The 18,011-nt window shown below is 46.9% G+C and overlaps 1 protein-coding gene across 1 annotated transcript in view; it reads right to left on the bottom strand.

Moving 5' to 3' along the window:
* The window catches only part of SLC12A8 (solute carrier family 12 member 8), a 144,419-nt gene that overhangs the window by 41,546 nt on the left and 84,862 nt on the right, over window positions 1-18,011 (bottom strand). Inside the window, 2 exon segments of the mRNA XM_047734824.1 lie at window positions 3,371-3,458; window positions 5,062-5,149. Of these exon segments, the coding sequence (XP_047590780.1) occupies window positions 3,371-3,458; window positions 5,062-5,149 (176 nt within the window).

The raw sequence follows: 18,011 nt of genomic DNA, 5'->3' as shown, positions 1-18,011 counted from the left end.
AGAGAGGAGGAAGCAGGCTCCCCGCTGAGCAGAAGCCCGATGGGGGGCTCGATCCCAAGACCCTGAGATCATGACCTGAGCCGAAGGCAGAGGCCTTAACCCACTGAGCCACTCAGGTGCCCCAGGATACCTCCCTTTTAACAAAGATGCTTCTGGGGTGCTTTTCCTACTTATTTGTTCTTATTTTGCTGGTTGGCAAGCTCCAGGCTTCCTAAAATACTTGGTCTTTTTGATGTTTAATAAACTTTTTGTCTTCCTAGACTATATACAAGTTTATTCCAAAACAATTATTTATTTAATCTATTTAGTTTTACCTCTGCTAATACCTATTCTTTATATAATTCCTCTCTTCAAAACTGAGTAATATTGGGATGGACTCTTTTTTTGCCTATCCAGTTAAATATGGTAGATTTGTAAGAAAAAAATATGTCCTACCTATAAGGTTATCCCTGTTAAGGAGTGTTCAGAGGAGTCAATATTTAATAAGCACCTACTATATACCAAGTATTGCGCTTTACATAGATTACCTCAGAGGCACCACAACGTGCTAAAGACTTCTGAAAGAGTGTAACACTAAGGGGTGGCTGGTTGGCTCTGTCAGTAGAGCAGGCAACTCTAGACCATGAGGTTGTGAATTCAAGCCCCATGCTGGGCATGGAGCCTGCTTAAAAAAAAAAAAAAAAAAAAAAAAAAGCATAACACTATGGAGACTGACCCCCAAGAGCCAGGCAAAAGTTTCTGTGGGGTAGGGATATAAAGCAAAAAAGAAACTTCTTAGAGAAACCGTAGGCTGGGAAGCCAAATAATTAGAAATAGATTGGAGAAGCTGCAGGAAACCCCAAAAGAAACAGATGAAATGACCAGCTGCAGGTCAGTGGAAAGGAGTCTAGGGCAGCCACTGAAGATAAGTGTTCTGGCAGAAGGCAGCCGACAGAAAGCCCGAGAAGTACACTGAGGAGATTCCTGAGAGCCATCACCAAGTGGGAGGAGCATCCTGGAGGCCTGCCTGGTCTCTGCCCGAGGGTGAGATCCTCAGGACACACAGACGAGACTGAGGAGTCCTTGCTTTCTCAGGGCCCAGGAGAGCTCAGAGATGGGCTGGCTCAGAACCCAGGCCACAGCTAAGATGAGCAGCTGAGATGAACAGTTTACTAAAACCATGTCAGGGTGGTACGTCAGGGTGGTGAGCCATGTGGGGGGGACCATGGAGGAGACTATGCATTTGTACCTTCTGACCTGTGCAGGTGGCATGCACACGCGCGCGCACACACACACACACACACACACACACCAGTTCTCCAGGCACTGCTAGGAAAACCGGCCATGGCCCAGCTCACTGCTGAGTTTAGACCGGCTACTACACCGGAGTCAGTGCCAAGGAGGGACACCAGCCAGTGAAAAAGGAGGAAAGCCAAGGCTGGAGGCTTTGGGTGGGAGGGAATATTCCGTGAGGTCCCTTTGTAGGGGGGACCTGGGGGACAGCAGCGCAGCACAGTGCCCCTGTTCTGGAGTTGCCCTGGTGGGTTCTGTGACTGTCCACTTACTTGTGCCAGACCACGTTTGCTACTGGGAACCAAGAGCAGGATCTTTTCTGATTTTACAGCCTTTACAACCACCTCTTCCAGGAAATGGTCTATTCTCCAGGAACCAAACCTTCCACCTCTCACCCTGGCATGCCCACAACAGCACTCCCGTACATTACGGCCAAGCATGGTTCCACGGGTACCCTGCTGGCAAAATGCTCACCTACCTGTTTCAATGCCTAGGACAGGTGGCACGCCAGACAAGCTTCCCTCAGTTCTAGTGGTGGAATTTCCGCCCACAGAAGCTTTCCTGAGCTGTCCGCAGAGGGGTTTTTACTCTGCTGTTGCGGCCTTCCTCGGATACAGGCTGCCTAGCCTCCCATATCCCTGTTCTTAGTTCTCTCTGCAAAGGAGGGGAAGGAGGGGAGACAGGAGCCCCAGACCAGGGGATAATTTGCCTTGTTCCATCCAGATCAGAGCCTCGGATGGTTGAAGGGACCTCTGTGAAGGAATCTACTAGAAAGGAACCCACTTTGGAGGCGGGCAGAGCCCACTAGCTAGCTAGCCAGACACTGGCAAGTTGCAGACAGCGGCCAGCAGAGCCCCCTGGTCAAAGGATCAGCTATTCCCAGAGGCCTTTAATTCCTCTGACGCAGCCAAGCTTTTCATTCCGAGATTAGAGAAAAGGGCCGTGGGAGACAAAACTCAAGACGGAAGCTCGCCTGTGAGTATAAATTAGGGCTGCAGATTCCTTTCCTGAGAGCAAGTGTCTCGCTGGGGGTCTAAGACCTTGGTCCCCGGAAGGGGGTGGTGCGAGTGCCCTCACTACCTGAGCTGCTCCCCCTTTTGAAAACCTGCTTTCAGAGTCAAGACCCCTGAAAATACAGATCATCTTTAATCTACCACCTACATCTTAAAAAGAAACTTGTGCGAATGTGGAGACCAAGCCCAAGTGCAGCTCTAAAAAGAGTTCAGTTTCCTGCCCTGGGCTGCCCCCCAGTCACTGGCCCTGCGTGAACATCAGCAAGGTGGTTTTGCAAAGCCTCACCCCAAGAGAAAGTGGTACTTTCTCCCAAAATCGGAGCAGAAACACTTAGGAGTTAACTAAGAAAACTTTCCTAGCCTTCTGCATTTCTCTGACTAATGACAGGAATCTCAAGGTCCACTTTTCCTCCAAGAACTTAAGGGAAGGTAGGAATTTGGGGGGATTTCCAGAAAAGCATCTGGAAATCTTATTCTCCTAGGTTCTAGAGATGTCAAATGAGTGTCCTTGACTGTGACCTGACCTCCAGCCCTGTGAAGGGGCAGCTGTGGAATGTGAGGAATTTGCTAATCTCCTTCTGGCAGGGTCTACTGTTCTAGAAACAAGGGTGTTACAGCCAGATCAACCCCAGCCCACCCCTGGGGAGAGCCTCAGGAGCCAAGGTCTGCAGAGGGCAGGGTGGGCCTCCCTCCAGTGCTGGGCCTCCTCCAACTCCCTCCACTTTGCTGCCTCCTCCCCACCCCTCAGCCTCCAGTGAGCAGCCCTTTTCTGCTCATGGTGGAAGGTGAGGCGAGTGGCAGAAATGAAGGGCTGGTTGAGCTAGGGGTTTTCGCTGATGGCACCCTTTGTTTCTGTCCTGAGTTTTGACATGAAGAGATGCTTGTGTTCCTCTTACATAGTCCCTGCTCCGTAAGAAAAACCTGTACCTTTTCCGTGTTTTTGAGCCCTCCCCCCCGACTTCAGTCCAGGGCCCAGGCCTCTCGGGATCCCCAGGCAGGACTGCAAGGGGGAGGCAGCCATTTGCAGATGGGAGCCAGTGAAAGACCCATCAGATGGAGCCGGTCGGCAGTGCAGACTCACCCACCTTTTCCGCTATCAGGAAGTCATAGCGAAGGGCCTCTCGGGTGCAGGCAGCGCCCAGCAGGAAGACAAATACGAGGTACAGAAACCACCTGCAAAAACCCCAAGAGTGGAACAGAGCTTACACCCCCAATGTGCGCCAAGCCCATGCCGGCCCACCTCACTCAGCCCCCGGGTTGGAAGGACAGACAAAGGCCAGTCATGAAGTCTCCCTCCTTGTCTGGGGGGACTTCCAGCACTACTTCCCCTCTAGCCTATCTCTTGCCAAAGAATGTATCATTGTTTTGTCTCTTTCTTACATTAAAGAGAGAGATGCCCTGAGGGTGCTGGGAGTGGGGAGCCAGATACCCCCCCCCCCCCCCCCCGCCTCCAGGTGGCCAGGACTCAGGCAGGGTTGACTGGCAACCCCACAGCCCCCCCATTCGCACCCCCGAAGAACACACAGATGTCTTTCAGGTTTCTTAGGCTGCTGTTCCTTGGATCCCAGATGACAGAGAGCCGGGTCAAGTGTGAAAAGGGCAGCCACAACCCGGCCCTGCCCCTAGACACCCAGTGACCTTGAATAAGTCACATGATACCGCACAGACTCCTTCCCATCTGGGCAGTGAGAGGATGGGCCAAGGGTCTCCCTCCTGGGACCTCCCAGCTCTGACCCCAAAATGAGGCAGGGTTTTTTTCCTTCTCTGTTCTTCCCAACACCCAAGCGTTCTCTGCGGCCTCCATTCTCTGGCCGGCACGCAGCCGTTCTCAGCACACGTCAGTTTGGTGCTGTGTACCGGATGCTGGGGGCCACTCTCATAAGCTAAGAGCAAATTCAACTTTGTGAAACACACATTTGTATTTTTAAAGTACCACGGTCAAAGTAACACAGGCACGTCATCATCAAGTCTATGCCTCTCACATCCCCCCCAGTGAAGGCAGAGAAGCTTCTTCCTGTGGTACGGAGAGCACCACAGAAAACAAAGGAAATAACCAGATAAATAAACCAGAAATAAATAATAAATAATCAGAAATAAATGTCTCCAAACAGAAGAAGACACAAGTCTTCAGGTTGAAATATTCCACAGAACTCTGGAAGCTCAAACAGACCCAAGGCCACTGAGTCTGCTCATGAGGGTGGCACAGTGGGAACTGAAACCCCAAGAGCCTTGGAGTGGTGGGGAGAGAGCTGGGGGAAGGAAGAGAGCCTTCACACACAGAAGCCACTCCACGGTCGCTGGGGCAAATATATTCTCAACCCCATTTTATGAGAAAGGAAAACAGGGGCTCAGAGAGCTAAGTACATTGTTCAAGGTCACCCAGCCACTCAGCAGCAGAGCTGGAATAGGAATCCCAACCTGAGGGCAAAACTCTTCACTGTTCTGTTCCTCCCAACGATCCTGGAAAGTCAATGGTTAAAAAATCCCCAAGTTCAAAATGGAAGTGGGGGAGGAGGAGGGGCAGGAGGCTGAGGAGAAATGAAAGAAAGGATCCATCCTCCTCCTCCTGCATTCCCAGGCAGGGGGTCTGAAAGGGCAGGCTTCTGAACCCACCAGACGTGAATTTTCCAGCTGGCTGAGTGTTAAAAGGAGAATTGGAATATGAAATAGATTGGCCACAGTTGGGGCACTCTCAGAACAAAAGGGGCAAACCCTCTTTTGCCTGGGGTTTTCTCTCCTTCTCTCCAGCTGATGGCCACCAGGGGAACTTACTTACGAGATGCCAACAGCTGCTAGGGAGCCCAGGGGGATGCTGGCAGCGGGCTCCCGGAGGTCACCCCCCATGTTGAAACCGGCCATGACTCCTGAAAGACACCCAGACAGGGGAGATGGGTGAACAGTGTACACCACTCCATGAATCGCCTTCCCCTCGTTAGGGCCCTCTCCTGGAAGCTATCCCACGGCAAGCCCTCCCATCTGCAGTTCTGGCAACTGAGCTTCTCCATCTCCCCTGGCAACTGGGGAGGCATCCGTGGGGCATGAATGGGACCTTTGTGGGTTGGATGATGCTTGGGAGGAAAGCCTTGCTGGTTACAAAAGCATCTTATGACCCAGTGCTAAGTAATGAGGGTGAGTGAGACATCTGGCAGGTTGCACAAAGGTCCTGTGGCCACATACTGAGTTCTGCTGCACACCCCCCACAACTCCCTGGGGAAGCTCAGCCTTAGCAAAGCACCTGGTGCCCCTTCCCCAGCTGAGCTACTTGCCTCTGCTGCCCACTGACTGCACTGGGGTTCAGGTATCCTGGGAGCAGGTCCTATCCAACAGCTAGAGCCAGAGACCAAAGGGCTCTAAACAAGTTCCAAAGAACTATTGTGATGCTACCAACTGAGTCCCAAGCTCCTTCTCCTCATTGCCTCTATTCCCCAACATTTGTGAAAAGTCATAATCAGTCATGATGGGGAGGGAGGACACCATGTGGGACCATGAGGAGGGATCATCACGTCTGTCCACATTCACCCACACAAGAGACCAGTAAGACTATGTGTTCTGAACAACAAAAGTGGGTCCAGCCCACAAGTGCTCTACAAGTCTTAATCAGGAAGGTCTCACAGAGGGGTGGGTGCATCTCAAATGTGGCCTTGTGGGAAGATTTGTATAGGCTTAGGGAGAGATATAGGTCTGATCCCATCATTAAGGATTGAACACTTCCAGCCTGACAGTGCCTGGGCTAATGTTTTCCATGCATTTTTTTTTTTTTTTTAATCTTGTTCAATCCTTACAACAACCACATCAGAAAAGTAGAATTATTTCCCCCATTTTATAGAAAAGGAAACTAGTGCTCAGAGAGGTTAAAGTAGCCTAGGGTCACACATTAACTAGTGGGAAAGCTAGGATTCAACCCGTCTGACTCTGAACATTATATTCTTACCACCCCTGCGATAATGCTTGCAAGAGCGCAGGTGGAATGGGGTGAAGTGAAGACAGGGAGGCAGACAGTTAACGAGGGCCTATTTCCAAGGGTGCCCTAAATGGGGGACCCTCACTGTGACCTGCACACGCATTGACCAGCAATACCACTATTGGGACTTCCACCTCAGTAAATAGTCAAGAATATGAGCAAAGATGTAGCCAGAAATGTCTACAAATGCTTGTCTATACTAGTGAGAATGAGAAACAACCTAGTATTTACAAATAGGGAAATGGTTAAATAAGTGATGCTATATCATTCCATAAATACCGGGGCTCTGTGTTGTCAGAGATATGTTGTGATGTGGAAAGATATTTAAAAAGCTCTTGTTTCATTTTCAGATGCATATTATAAAACAGAACATATGGTATGATCCCATTGTTGTAAAAAAAAAAAAAAAGACAACAGATCAATGTATGCATAGGGTAGAAAAAAAAGGAACAGGGACATGTTTTAAAATGCTAAACATGGAAAAACATCATTTTTCATTTTATTGCTTATATACATCGTCCCAGCTTTCTACAGTGATCGTTTTGAAATGGAGGTTTCTTAAAGGGTTGTTTAAAGTGCCACATGAGGCACCTTCTCTTTCCTCTTGTTTCCCTTCTTCCCAAGATCCTATTCAAGGGCAGGAAGGGAGAAAATGGATCCATGCCTATAAGCAAAGAGGGTTGGGATGGAGAGCGGTGAATAGATGAAAGGTTGCTCCAGATGTCTGGCATGTAGAGAATGGAGAAAATGACCCAGGGTAAAGGGAAGGAAGGGAAAGCCTTAGAAAACTTCTCCAGAGTATCTGAGTAAACCCAAGGAAAATGAGGACTGGCCATATGGATGTTTGCTCCCCAGTGAAGCCCTCCTCAAGGGCTGGCCGTACTCACAAATGAGCCACAGTCAAGTCCCCTTCAGGGACGCAGACCTACACACTCCACAGCCAGGAATCCACGCCAGCAGCCCAAGATTGCCAGGGGTGTGATGAAAACCAGCAGCAGATACATGGGTGATAAAAATAGAACAACCTGGGCTGGAAGGAACAAATAAATCAGGAGACAGAGGAGAGTTTTGAAGAAAATAATATTCTATTTTTGAAGAAAATCATATTCTGAAAAGAATATTATCTCTATAAAGCAAAGTGCAAGGAAAACAAAAAACAATCCAAGAGCAAAAAAAGAACTTTTAGAGATTACAAACCCAATCACTAAAATTAAAAATGCAATAGAGGATCTGAAAGATAAAGTTAAGTACCCTGGAATTGAGAACAGAAAGATAAAGGGGTACAAAACTTGAGCAAAGGGGTGCCTGGGTGGCTCAGTTGGGTTAAAGCCTCTGCCTTCGGCTCAGGTCATGATCCCAGGGTCCTGGGATTGAGCCCTGCATTGGGCTCTCTGCTCAGCAGGGAGCCTGCTTCCTTTCCTTTCTCTGCTTGCCTCTCTGTCTATTTGTAATCTCTGTCTGTCAAATAAATAAATAAAATCTTAAAAAAAAAAAAAACTTGAGCAAAGACTAGGAGAAACAGAGGAGCTATCTTGGAGTTACAATATCCAACAGAAGATCCAAAAAGAGAGAAGAGAGAAAAAAAAGGAAATAACCAATAAATAAACCAGAAATAAATAATAAATAATCAGAAATAAATGTCTCCAAACCGAAGAAGACACAAGTCTTCAGGTTGAAATATTCCACAGAACAGACAGCACAAAGAACAAAATTTAAGATGTCCATACCTAAATGTAACATTGTGCAATTTCAGGAAAAATCCTAAATATTTCCAAAGGTAAAAAACTGAGCACATAACAGAACAAAAATTAGATTTGTCTTTGGCAAAAGTGAATGCTAGGATGGAGTGCCGATTTTAAAACTCTGAGAAAAAATTATTTTGAAACTAGAATTTTAGCCAGATTACCAAGTAAGTGAAAGCAAACTTACATAGACAAGGGCTCAAAAAATTTACCTCCCACATATAATTTCTGAGGAAGATTCTAAAGCATGCACTCCAGGAAAATGAGGGAAGAAAACATGAGAGTGGTGATGACTCAGGGATGAAGTAAAATTCCTGAACCACCATTTTTACTGTGTAGAAACCAGCAGGGACTGAGGCAGAAGGCTGGAGGCCCCAGGAGGCATGCCTCTGGATAGGAATTGGATTCAACCCAATGAACAGTATGATTAACAAACTGAATGATTTTTAAGGACATACTAAACTGCATATTTTGGCAACAAGAGAAAACAAAGTTTCTTGAAACTCCAGGAAAAATGAACAAGAAAGTCAATGTCTAAATATGACTCAAACTAAAATGTCATGGCATGATTTTACATAACTAATGGAATATAAGAAAAAGTAACCCATTTGGCCATGATATTAGAAATATTCTCCCATAATGCCACAAGGACCACATCAGAATCACAGCAAAAGACGCAGAATTCTAGCTACTATTTCACTCTTCACTGAACCACAGCTACCCATCATAATTGTGTATATGTTTAATGTATTTTTTAACTTCTAAAAATTTACTTATAGACAAAGCACAGAGGACATAACTCTAGTTACAAAATAGAATATGAATATTATCTACCTCAACAACATAGAGGTCAAGGTGTAGCTAACTAATACTAGGAACCAATACCCCCCCAAAAAAATAATAAAAGAAGAAGAAGAAGAATTGGAAGTAAAAGGAATGTAGAAAGCACTAATATCTTCATTGTAGTAGTGCTGAAAAACAAAAATATTAGTCCCATGCTCTTGCACTCAGGTCTGGGTTGGCTGTTACAAGCTCCAATTAGTTTAAGAAGAAAACTTGAAAGATGATTCTAATAATGCCTTTCAAGCTAGCCATTACATTTGGGAGGTAGATAAAGGAAAGGCTAGTGAATATATACTAGTTGCAATAAATTTTAAGGTAATTCTAAACTTATTCTGTATCTTATTATTGTAAAGGAGAATATTGAAGTGTCTGCTAGAAAGAGCAAAGAAATTTCCAAGAATATTGAGCAGTTTGTCTTTGAAGTTGCAAAGACTGTTAACTTACAAACTTAAAAAACTTTAATACATTTGAGTGTGTGCGTGTGTGTGTGAGAAACTGTGTTTGTTCACTTAAAGTTGTAGACTACAGTTTTTATGGGATTTTGCCTACTCACCTGCTAATTGTCAACTTGTTATGGCTTCCCTGATATTGTTCTAAAAATGCAAATATAATAGGATCATGTAGATTACCTCCAATTAGGGATTCCCTTAAGATAACTGAAGTATTCCCTGTAAAAATATTTTACATATAAAATAAATATGACTCTAATACATTAATCTTAAAACACAACACTGAATTTCAATCTTCCACACCAATAAGAGAGAAGGGATGTAGCCCGAAACTGATAAAAAAAAAACACAGAGATTTAAGAATATTATTTAAAATTTGGGGCGCCTGGGTAGCTCAGTGGGTTAAAGCCTCTGCCTTCAGCTCAGGTCATGATCTCAGGGTCCTGGGATCGAGCCCCGCATCGGGCTCTCTGCTCAGCAGGGAGCCTGCTTCCTCCTCCCTCTCTGCCTGATTCTCTGCCTGCTTGTGATCTCTGTCTGTCAAATAAATAAATAAAATCTTAAAAAGAAAAGAATATTATTTAAAATTAAATGGGTAACAACAACAACAACGAAAAGCAATGTAACTCTCAAAAATTAGGAAGTGGATGGAGGAGCATGTAAGTAAGGCGAACTTTATTTCCTAACATGCAGTTTATGTCTTTCATTAAACAAGTTACAGGTTCAAGCTTCCTGCTTGGTAATACACAGCTAGCTCCCAAAGTGCTGAAAGTGATTAAAAGCAGTTGCCCGGATGGAAGGGTATCGGGGGTGGTGATGGGTCGGGTGGGAGACCACCACTTTCTATCATAAGCACTTCTGTAGGATTTTCTTTTTTGTCAGATGCAGATCTTATTTAAATCACAAAAGGATACCCAGGACCGGCCTCACTCTGACCAGTGTTCCTGGGACTGGATCCTGTCACTGAGGCTCTGTTCAAAGGCTAGGGCTTCACCACTTGCTCCCAGAGCAATCTGGTGCCAAGGGCATCCCTGGCCAAATCTCCACACTCACCTGACTCCCAGACCTCACTAACTTCATCCACTAACAGCAGCCCTTCCTGGACCTCCTGAATTCTGACACCCTGCAAAGGTTCCCACCTGTCATCACGTTTACTGGTACCTCACATGGCTGGTCACATTCCTCCCACCATAGACAGCAGCTTCCTTCTGCCCACAGATACCCCACCCCGCCCCCGCCCCTAGCGATTTTATGCCCATTCATTCAGCATCGTGAGATTACATACTTGCTAATGACTCTTTACCATTTTAGTACCTCCTATAGTTTGTCACATCATTTGTGTACCTTCCATCAGATCATTTACAAAGACCCCCAAAAGCTCCCCTGGTATATATACAAGCTCTGTCTAGGAAAGTGACTGATTAATCCTAACTGCTTCCTGCTTCCAAACAGGTTCTGCATTCGTAACAAAAGCTCTTTCTTCTCCCACAGATCACACAGTCAGAGACCCAACCTTTGATTACAGGGTCTGCTAGCTCGCCTGGTGTGGGGCGCACAGGGCTCCTGGTCAGTGGGAGCAGAGACAACATACGTGGAATGGGCCAAACCCAAACAGCCTGGAAGCTGGCTCTGTGGGCTCTGTTCTCTGACAAAACAGAGAAGCCAGAAGGTAGGTAGTCGGTACCGCCGACACAATGCACCAAAGCCAGGGAAATGCCCACGAGGCGGGTCGCTCCTGCTAGGCTACTGTGGGCCGGCTGACGTGGGCGATCTGGGCACACCTGTTAGATTGGCTCGCACACTGAGGCTGTCACTTCCAGAATTTCGCCCGTGTGTGATTACACGATTCCTGAGCAGATGATCTCCAGTGTTGGTGAATTAGAAATTTCTTGCTTGTCAGTTGGATCCAGAAAAATTATTTTGATTTAGTAGTTTTTTAGATACACTTCTCAAGTATTACGGAGATTCTCTAGTTTGGCTTTCCATCTGCTTCTGGTGCCATTTTAAGATGTTATCGTTAATGTTAGAGCTGGATTTAGGGTGGGTGTAGCAGAACAAATACTATTTACCAGAACCGGATGTTTCATGGATATTAAAAAAAAAAAAAAGTTTGGGAAAATCTTGATTAAACACGAGTAGAGAGGTCTTTACTGCTGGATTTATCAGTGCCTACGATATGCTAATTTCATTGTTCACCTCTAAGAAATGTAACACACAGTGGTTCCCAAAACTTATTTAACAATATTACACTTTTTTTTAAAGGAAAAATTTTTTCATTACTAGTATTCAAGGGAACACAGTGTGGGAAACTCTGTGTCCATTTTATAATTACTATTAGTCTTTATGCTTTTCTTGGGAGGCTTCCTAAAACTGCTTAAAATGGCTACTTAGAATAACAATTCTTAAAGCTGGTAGGTGTCTTAGAGTCATCTACTCCTACCTCTTATTTTACAGATGAGGAAAATGAGGCCCCAAAAGATGGGATTTTGTCTAAGTTTTGCACCAATGGCAGCACTATCTTCAAGTCTCCTGATCTCAAATCAGTGTTCTTTCCGCTACGTCATAGAGTCTCCTGGTTTCTACCACCCATACTTTTCTTGGATTTCCATACAGAGTAGCTGTATGATTCATTTGGGGTTACCTCCCCGCCCCTAACCCCGAGAAGGTTGAATTTTTCAGTTTTGATCAGCACTGCCCACTGGTTTACCTGTGAGTTCTCTCATCACCAGTTCCAAACCACTCACTAGTCTGTGCCTATCCAGGGTATTTCCCCTCCTCGTAGGTCTTAAACTGCCCGTTCTGGGAAGCAGTTAATTGCTTTACCCAAAACCACATTTCTCTCTGCATCAGGATGACGGTATAATCTGTGCTTTGTTACCACGTGACTTCACGGCTTCCTTCATATGGTTAAGTCTTCTGACTTGGTCTTCCAGTCTAGTTCTGCTGCCTTTCAGCATGCGCTTACTGTCTCAGCTTTTACAAATGTGTAACATGGTGTTGGCTGTCACCTTGCCAGCTCGGGTTTACGAGGACAAACTTCCGGCAACACCCATAGTCTCCTGGGCACTGACACTGTGCCTCTGGTTTGGGTAGGGGCCACCAGGTGAAGGGGCTTGGGCTCAGTGCCGCGTCGCCAAGGTCTGACCTAACAACGGGCATAGACGGCCAAGAGAAAAACTCATCTCCTCTACGTCTCAACAATACGCCCGCAGTTAAGAACCCATATAAACGTCAAATAAGCTTGCTTACAACATTTGCGAGACTGCGGCCATGTCCTTCTGCCCCCAGTCCACGCCAGCACTCACAGATCAAAACCTTCACTTGCTGCCTATCATCACAACCCCACTTCCTACCCTGTAGTCTTCTTTGTTGCTGAAAGTGAGAATCAGTGAGGGGGTAAAAAAGCCTAATAGTTTTTCTAGCCCTTTCTGGTCTCTGGTAGTTGATCATTAAAGGACTACTTCCTCACTCTTTCTCAAGGAGCTCCCAAGCTTCATCCTGGGAGTTTTTTAATCTACATCCGTGTCCTTAGAAACCTTTAATTTTCTCCTCCAGCTCTAGCTTAATTGTTTCTCTGCTATTTTCTTTCTTCTTTGAAGTTCCTGAGTTTATGCTTTCTCTTTGTCATGAAGGCAGACTATCCCTGCTCCGAAGTTCCCAAAACCCGTCCGCTGCCGTGTGCCGAAGGGAGCAGCCGGCTGCGGTCTGGAGGCAGAGCGGCCCTGAGCCTCGGGCTCCTCGTCTGCAAATGGGGATCGGACTCTCTACCTAGCAGGACTGTTGTGAAGTTGGGATGAACAGTGCCCCGCACCTAGTAGGTGCTAAATAAATGTCCACTCAGGAGAGACGGGCTCTCCTCCTCATTTGGAAATCCCTTGGGTTCCTTAAGGAGGCTGGCCGTCCCTCTTACCTTCCATCTGATTCCCAAACCCACTCCTTCCACACACCTGGCTGATGGGCTGATCTGTTAAGCTGCTCCTGCAAGAATCTTTCATCTCCTCTTGGCTCTATTCTTGGAGGCAGAACTTGTCAGCGCACCCCCCCCCACCCTCATGCCTTAGAGACTCTGCTGAGACACTCGCTGTCATATAATGGAACACTTAAACACCAGGACTCAAGCAAAACTTGCCAGCTTCAGGGTTGGGGGTGGGGGGTGCAGCTCCACACATATGGGCATTCTCCCTTCCAGCATCCTCTCCGAAGGAGGTGAGAAGCAGTGGGGTCCACCACTTCCTGGCCTGCTGACCTGTGTTGTTGTCCCCTCATCTGTAAAATGGAATAATAACCGAACCCATGGAAGGATCCAGGTTCTCTGGGGTCTGACACTTTAAAAACGATATAGACTTGGGGCGCCTGGGTGGCTCAGTGGGTTAAAGCCTCTGCCTTCAGCTCAGGTCATGATCTCAGGGTCCTGGGATCGAGCCCCGCATAGGGCTCTCTGCTCAGCAGGGAGCCTGCTTCCTCCTCTCTCTCTGCCTGCCTCTCTGCCTACTTGTGATCTCTGTCTATCAAATAAATAAATAAAATCTTAAAAAAATATATAGACTTATGAATATGAAATTAAGAACAGGGCCTTAACAGGAACTCATGCAAGGCAGGGACCCCGAAGCCTGGGCTTCACGGCTGTCATGCTAAGTCTGCCTCTAATGGGAGCAGTGGGGCTGGCGGTGAGGGCTACGTAAGGGACAGAGCACAAAGCACTCACCACAGCGCCAGGCCCAACAGACTGTTGTAATGTTAATTATTAGTATAGATACTCATAATAATTTTGATAAAATTCTAAGTTAATTCCATAACTAGAACTATAAAAATAATAATGCGTAATAATCATAACGCATCCTTTTCTCTTCATGCTCATGAGAATGCCGTGGGATGAGCCCCAACTTCAACTTGCCCTACCGGAGGCTCTCTCTTCCTTAAACCTGGAGACCCCATTCTCAATGAATTTCCTTCTCCTAGTTCTTTGCCGTATTGTGATCCCTGATCCCTGTAGTGGCTGTGTGTGAGTGTGTGTGTGTGTGTGTGTGTGTGTGTGTGTGTGTGTGACAGAGACAGACAGAGAAAGAGAGAGGGAGAGAGAGAATCCTATGGGCACGGACGTTGCTTTTTCAGGCAAGTTGGGCTGTTTCAGGCAAGCATAGTTTGGAGAAGGAAAGTACTTTAAGAAACAAAGCAAACACAGAATCTACTCCAAGGCCCCAGGGCGTGGTGGACTGGAGGGAGAAGGACAGAAGGACAGAAGGACAGGACTCATAAATCCAGAGAAGCCACTGAAACCTAGTCTTTGGCTGCTCCTTACAGGAAGTGTCCTACCCTTGAGATAAAATATCTGAAGTAACTTAAGTCGTATGTCTTTGACTGGAGATGGGGACACAGAGTGTGTGTGGGGGGCACTTGTATTTGTTCTTCCGAACTCCGCTCCCCTCTTCACAGCCTGGACGTTCTCTTATTCCAGAAGAGGATGGCGTTGGAGGGAGCCCCAGCCATGACTCACTCAGAGCTAATCCTTGGCAAATCCATCACCATGGAAACTGCCAATCATCCATGCTTTTTATCGCTTAACAGAACATCTGCCAGGGGAAAGCCAAGTGGTACAAATTGTTCGTCCTGCCTACCGTGTTTACACTGGGGCCCCTGGCAAACAGAGAGAGAGAGTCAGGGAGGTAGTGCTCCATAGCAGAATGGTGGCCCAACCCTGGGCACTAATTAGCTAGGCGACCTTTAGCAATCCTTCATGAGTCTCTCTGTGCTCCTCCTTTCCCTGTTGGTCACAGAAAGGATCGGTGATTCTCAGCCTGGTTGGGCCAAGGGGCAGTGGGAAGACGGGGAAGCATATCTCCTAAGAAGGGTGGGGCTAAAAAAAAAAAAAAAAAGCCTGTGTAGATAGTTTCTTCAATATTATAATTTTATATCTGGGATTTTACAAAATAAGATTTTCATAATTTAAGCTACAGAATATAAAACTTGACTAATAGTCTTAAGTAGCAATCTGTCTCCAAGGAAGGAACAAACACACCCTTCTCTGGTCCGGGGAGCATATCAGCATTTCCAGTGCAGGCGATGTAGGTTTTAGTATCATGATGAAAAATGAATACGGGTGAAATAGACAAAAGGTTTGTTGAACAAACTTCTCTCAGATGTTAGTCCTGCTCAGACTCGGGGCTACTGTATGGCTCTTCAAATCTCAGGCTGCTCATTTCTTGCTGGAGGGAAAAATACTGAAGCGGGGCCCGCCATTCTCTGCCCCCTCTCAAACCAGGCATCCCCTCTCTCTCTAAGACACCAGGCTTGGAGAGGCCAAGGAGGGGCACCGTGGAGCAGTGTGGAGGGAGCCCAGCAGGGTCACATTACTCACACAACCTTCCCGGAGTGGCCCCTGGGGTGCTGCCAGCCAAGAAGGCCTACAGCCCCCCTCAGGTGTGACTGCCCCTTGGCCTCTGGGCCTGGAGTTTCTTGACCTGGCCTTAGGACTCATGGCCAGGTCCGAGGAAACGCTCAGCCGGGAAGACTCTTGAATGTGTGTTCTGCCTGTGTGGGGGAGGGAAGGCAGGACAATATTTTCAAATGTTAACTTTTTAAAAAGTTCCCTGTATTTGTTTTCCCCCTTGCCTTTTCTGTCCATTCAAGAGGAGTTGACCTACACTGTATTGCCTTGAGAGAGATATGTGACAGGAGGAAGCCGAATTTGCCAGCGCTCTGTTTTAGGGTCTGTTTCTCAAAAGCCTGAGCCCTTGGGAGATTTTAGAGAATTGAGGAGGTAGAAAAGAAGCCACAAAATGGGTGGGGAAAGCATGGGGGCGGGGGGACAAGAATAGACTTTGGTACATAGTTTGCTGGGTCCGGTGCGAATAAAAATACAAGACCTCTTGTTCAAAAATTACTAAGAATTTTAGCAACCACACACCGTTAAACCAAGCGTGGGGCCCTCCTGAGCTTGGGACCCAGCGTGAATGCATAGGCTTGTGCCCATAATGCTGGCCCTGGACGGGAGTGTCCGCCATATTGTAAGAGAAGATTGTCCCTGAAGCTGGAGGCAGGGAGAGAAAGTCACATAGGATCTAGAACAGTGTGAACCTGGGGCCCACTCCTTGCCAGCACTAGTGGGGACCCTGCAAGACCCTAGAAAGGAGGGCCTGGGAAACACAAAGGCTCTAAGCACAGGGCTCCCAGGTTCAGATTTCTGGTTCTCAAAAATAGTTTAGAAGCTGCACAGAGCATGTACCTGAAGGGATGTGCAGACAGGACAGTAAGAGGGTCTGGCTCCCAGTACAATGCTGAAAAGCCAGACATGCCTTGGGACTTGGTAAGGCCCTGAGACCCAGGAACAAAATGGCAGGGCCTGGTGGAGGCATGATGAATGAATGACCTCAGTTTTTAGTCATCCTGGCAGAATGAAGGCTTGGAGTCCGAGACTGACCCTTTGTATTTCTGAAGAATCAAAGGTAAGCGCTACTCCTGGCATATCTGTATTTGTAGACCAAGATTCGACCTGCTGGACCTGAAGCCTGGCTCCAAACTCTCCTCTGTGGCCAGCGAGAGAGAAGGCTTGGACCCGAGTGGTCAGCAGCAGAGGTGGAGAAAAGCAGAAAGTAAAGAACCTCCTTTAGGGGGAAAAATTGACAGGACTTGGAGGGTACTGGTAAGAAAGAGGACGTTATCATGAAAAAGTCTCCATTACTGGCAGGAGCAACTGTCTGGAGCAAACTGTCCTGAGATCAGGAGTACAGGGTAAGAACCAGATGGAGGATGGGTGGGATGGGCTTGGTTCTGAACATGTTGGGTCTGAGATGCCCAAGAGAGGATGTCATGGAAGCAACTGAGGATATGGTATGAAGCTTAGAGGAGTCTGGGCTGGGTGCGAGTCTGGGAGTCATCAGCCTTGTGAGTGGCCATTGGACAGTAGGCATGGCTGGGATTCTAAGGAAAACAGGAGAGAAAGAAGAGAAGAGGGCAGGGGCATAGACTGAAAACCCCCCACATTTACTGGGCAGAAGGAAGAGGATGTATCTATGAAGGCAAGTCAGAGGGCCAGGAGGCGGACAAGGAGGGTGCTGCATCATGGAAGGCATGAGAAAAGGAGGAGGAAGTGGAAGTTGCCCATCTGAAGACACTGAGAAATTAGAGATGCCCACTGAACTGAGCAGCGTGGCAGCCACCGAAAACAGGACGGGGCCATCTCAGTGGTGAGGCAGGTTTGGAACTCCAAAAGAAGAGAGTGGACAAGCTGAACAGGAGACAGAAAATGGAGACAGGAGCACAGACAAAGCTCCAGGGTTTGGCAGTGAAGAGGAGTGAAAATGCGCCACGGCTAGAGGCAGGAGCGGGATTCGGGAAAGCTGATCAAAGGTGACTGACATTGTTCATCTTCTTACTTGCACAGCCTTACTGAGGTGCAACTGTCAGGCGGTAAGTGGCATGTGTTTTTCAACTGTAAGAATCTGGAAAGTTTTCACATATGAATATACCCCTGAACCCATCACCATCATCAGGAATAGAGTTTCTTGCCCCAAAATTACCTTGTCCCTCCCGCCTGCCCCTTCTTCCCTAGTTCCCCATCCACAGATCTGCTTTGTTACCAGAGTTTGCATTTTCTAGAATTTTATATAACTGGAGTTTTACATAGTTTTATCTTTTAAAAAAGGTTCTCTCCTTTGGTCTGATGTCTTTCATGAAATATCATTATTTTATGACCATCTGTATTGTTGCAGGATCAATGGCTCATTCCTTTTTA

The sequence above is a fragment of the Lutra lutra genome, chromosome 1 (genome assembly GCF_902655055.1).
Source record: "Lutra lutra chromosome 1, mLutLut1.2, whole genome shotgun sequence".
Lineage (NCBI taxonomy): Eukaryota > Metazoa > Chordata > Mammalia > Carnivora > Mustelidae > Lutra > Lutra lutra.
This window is presented reverse-complemented; position numbering and strand designations above follow the sequence as displayed.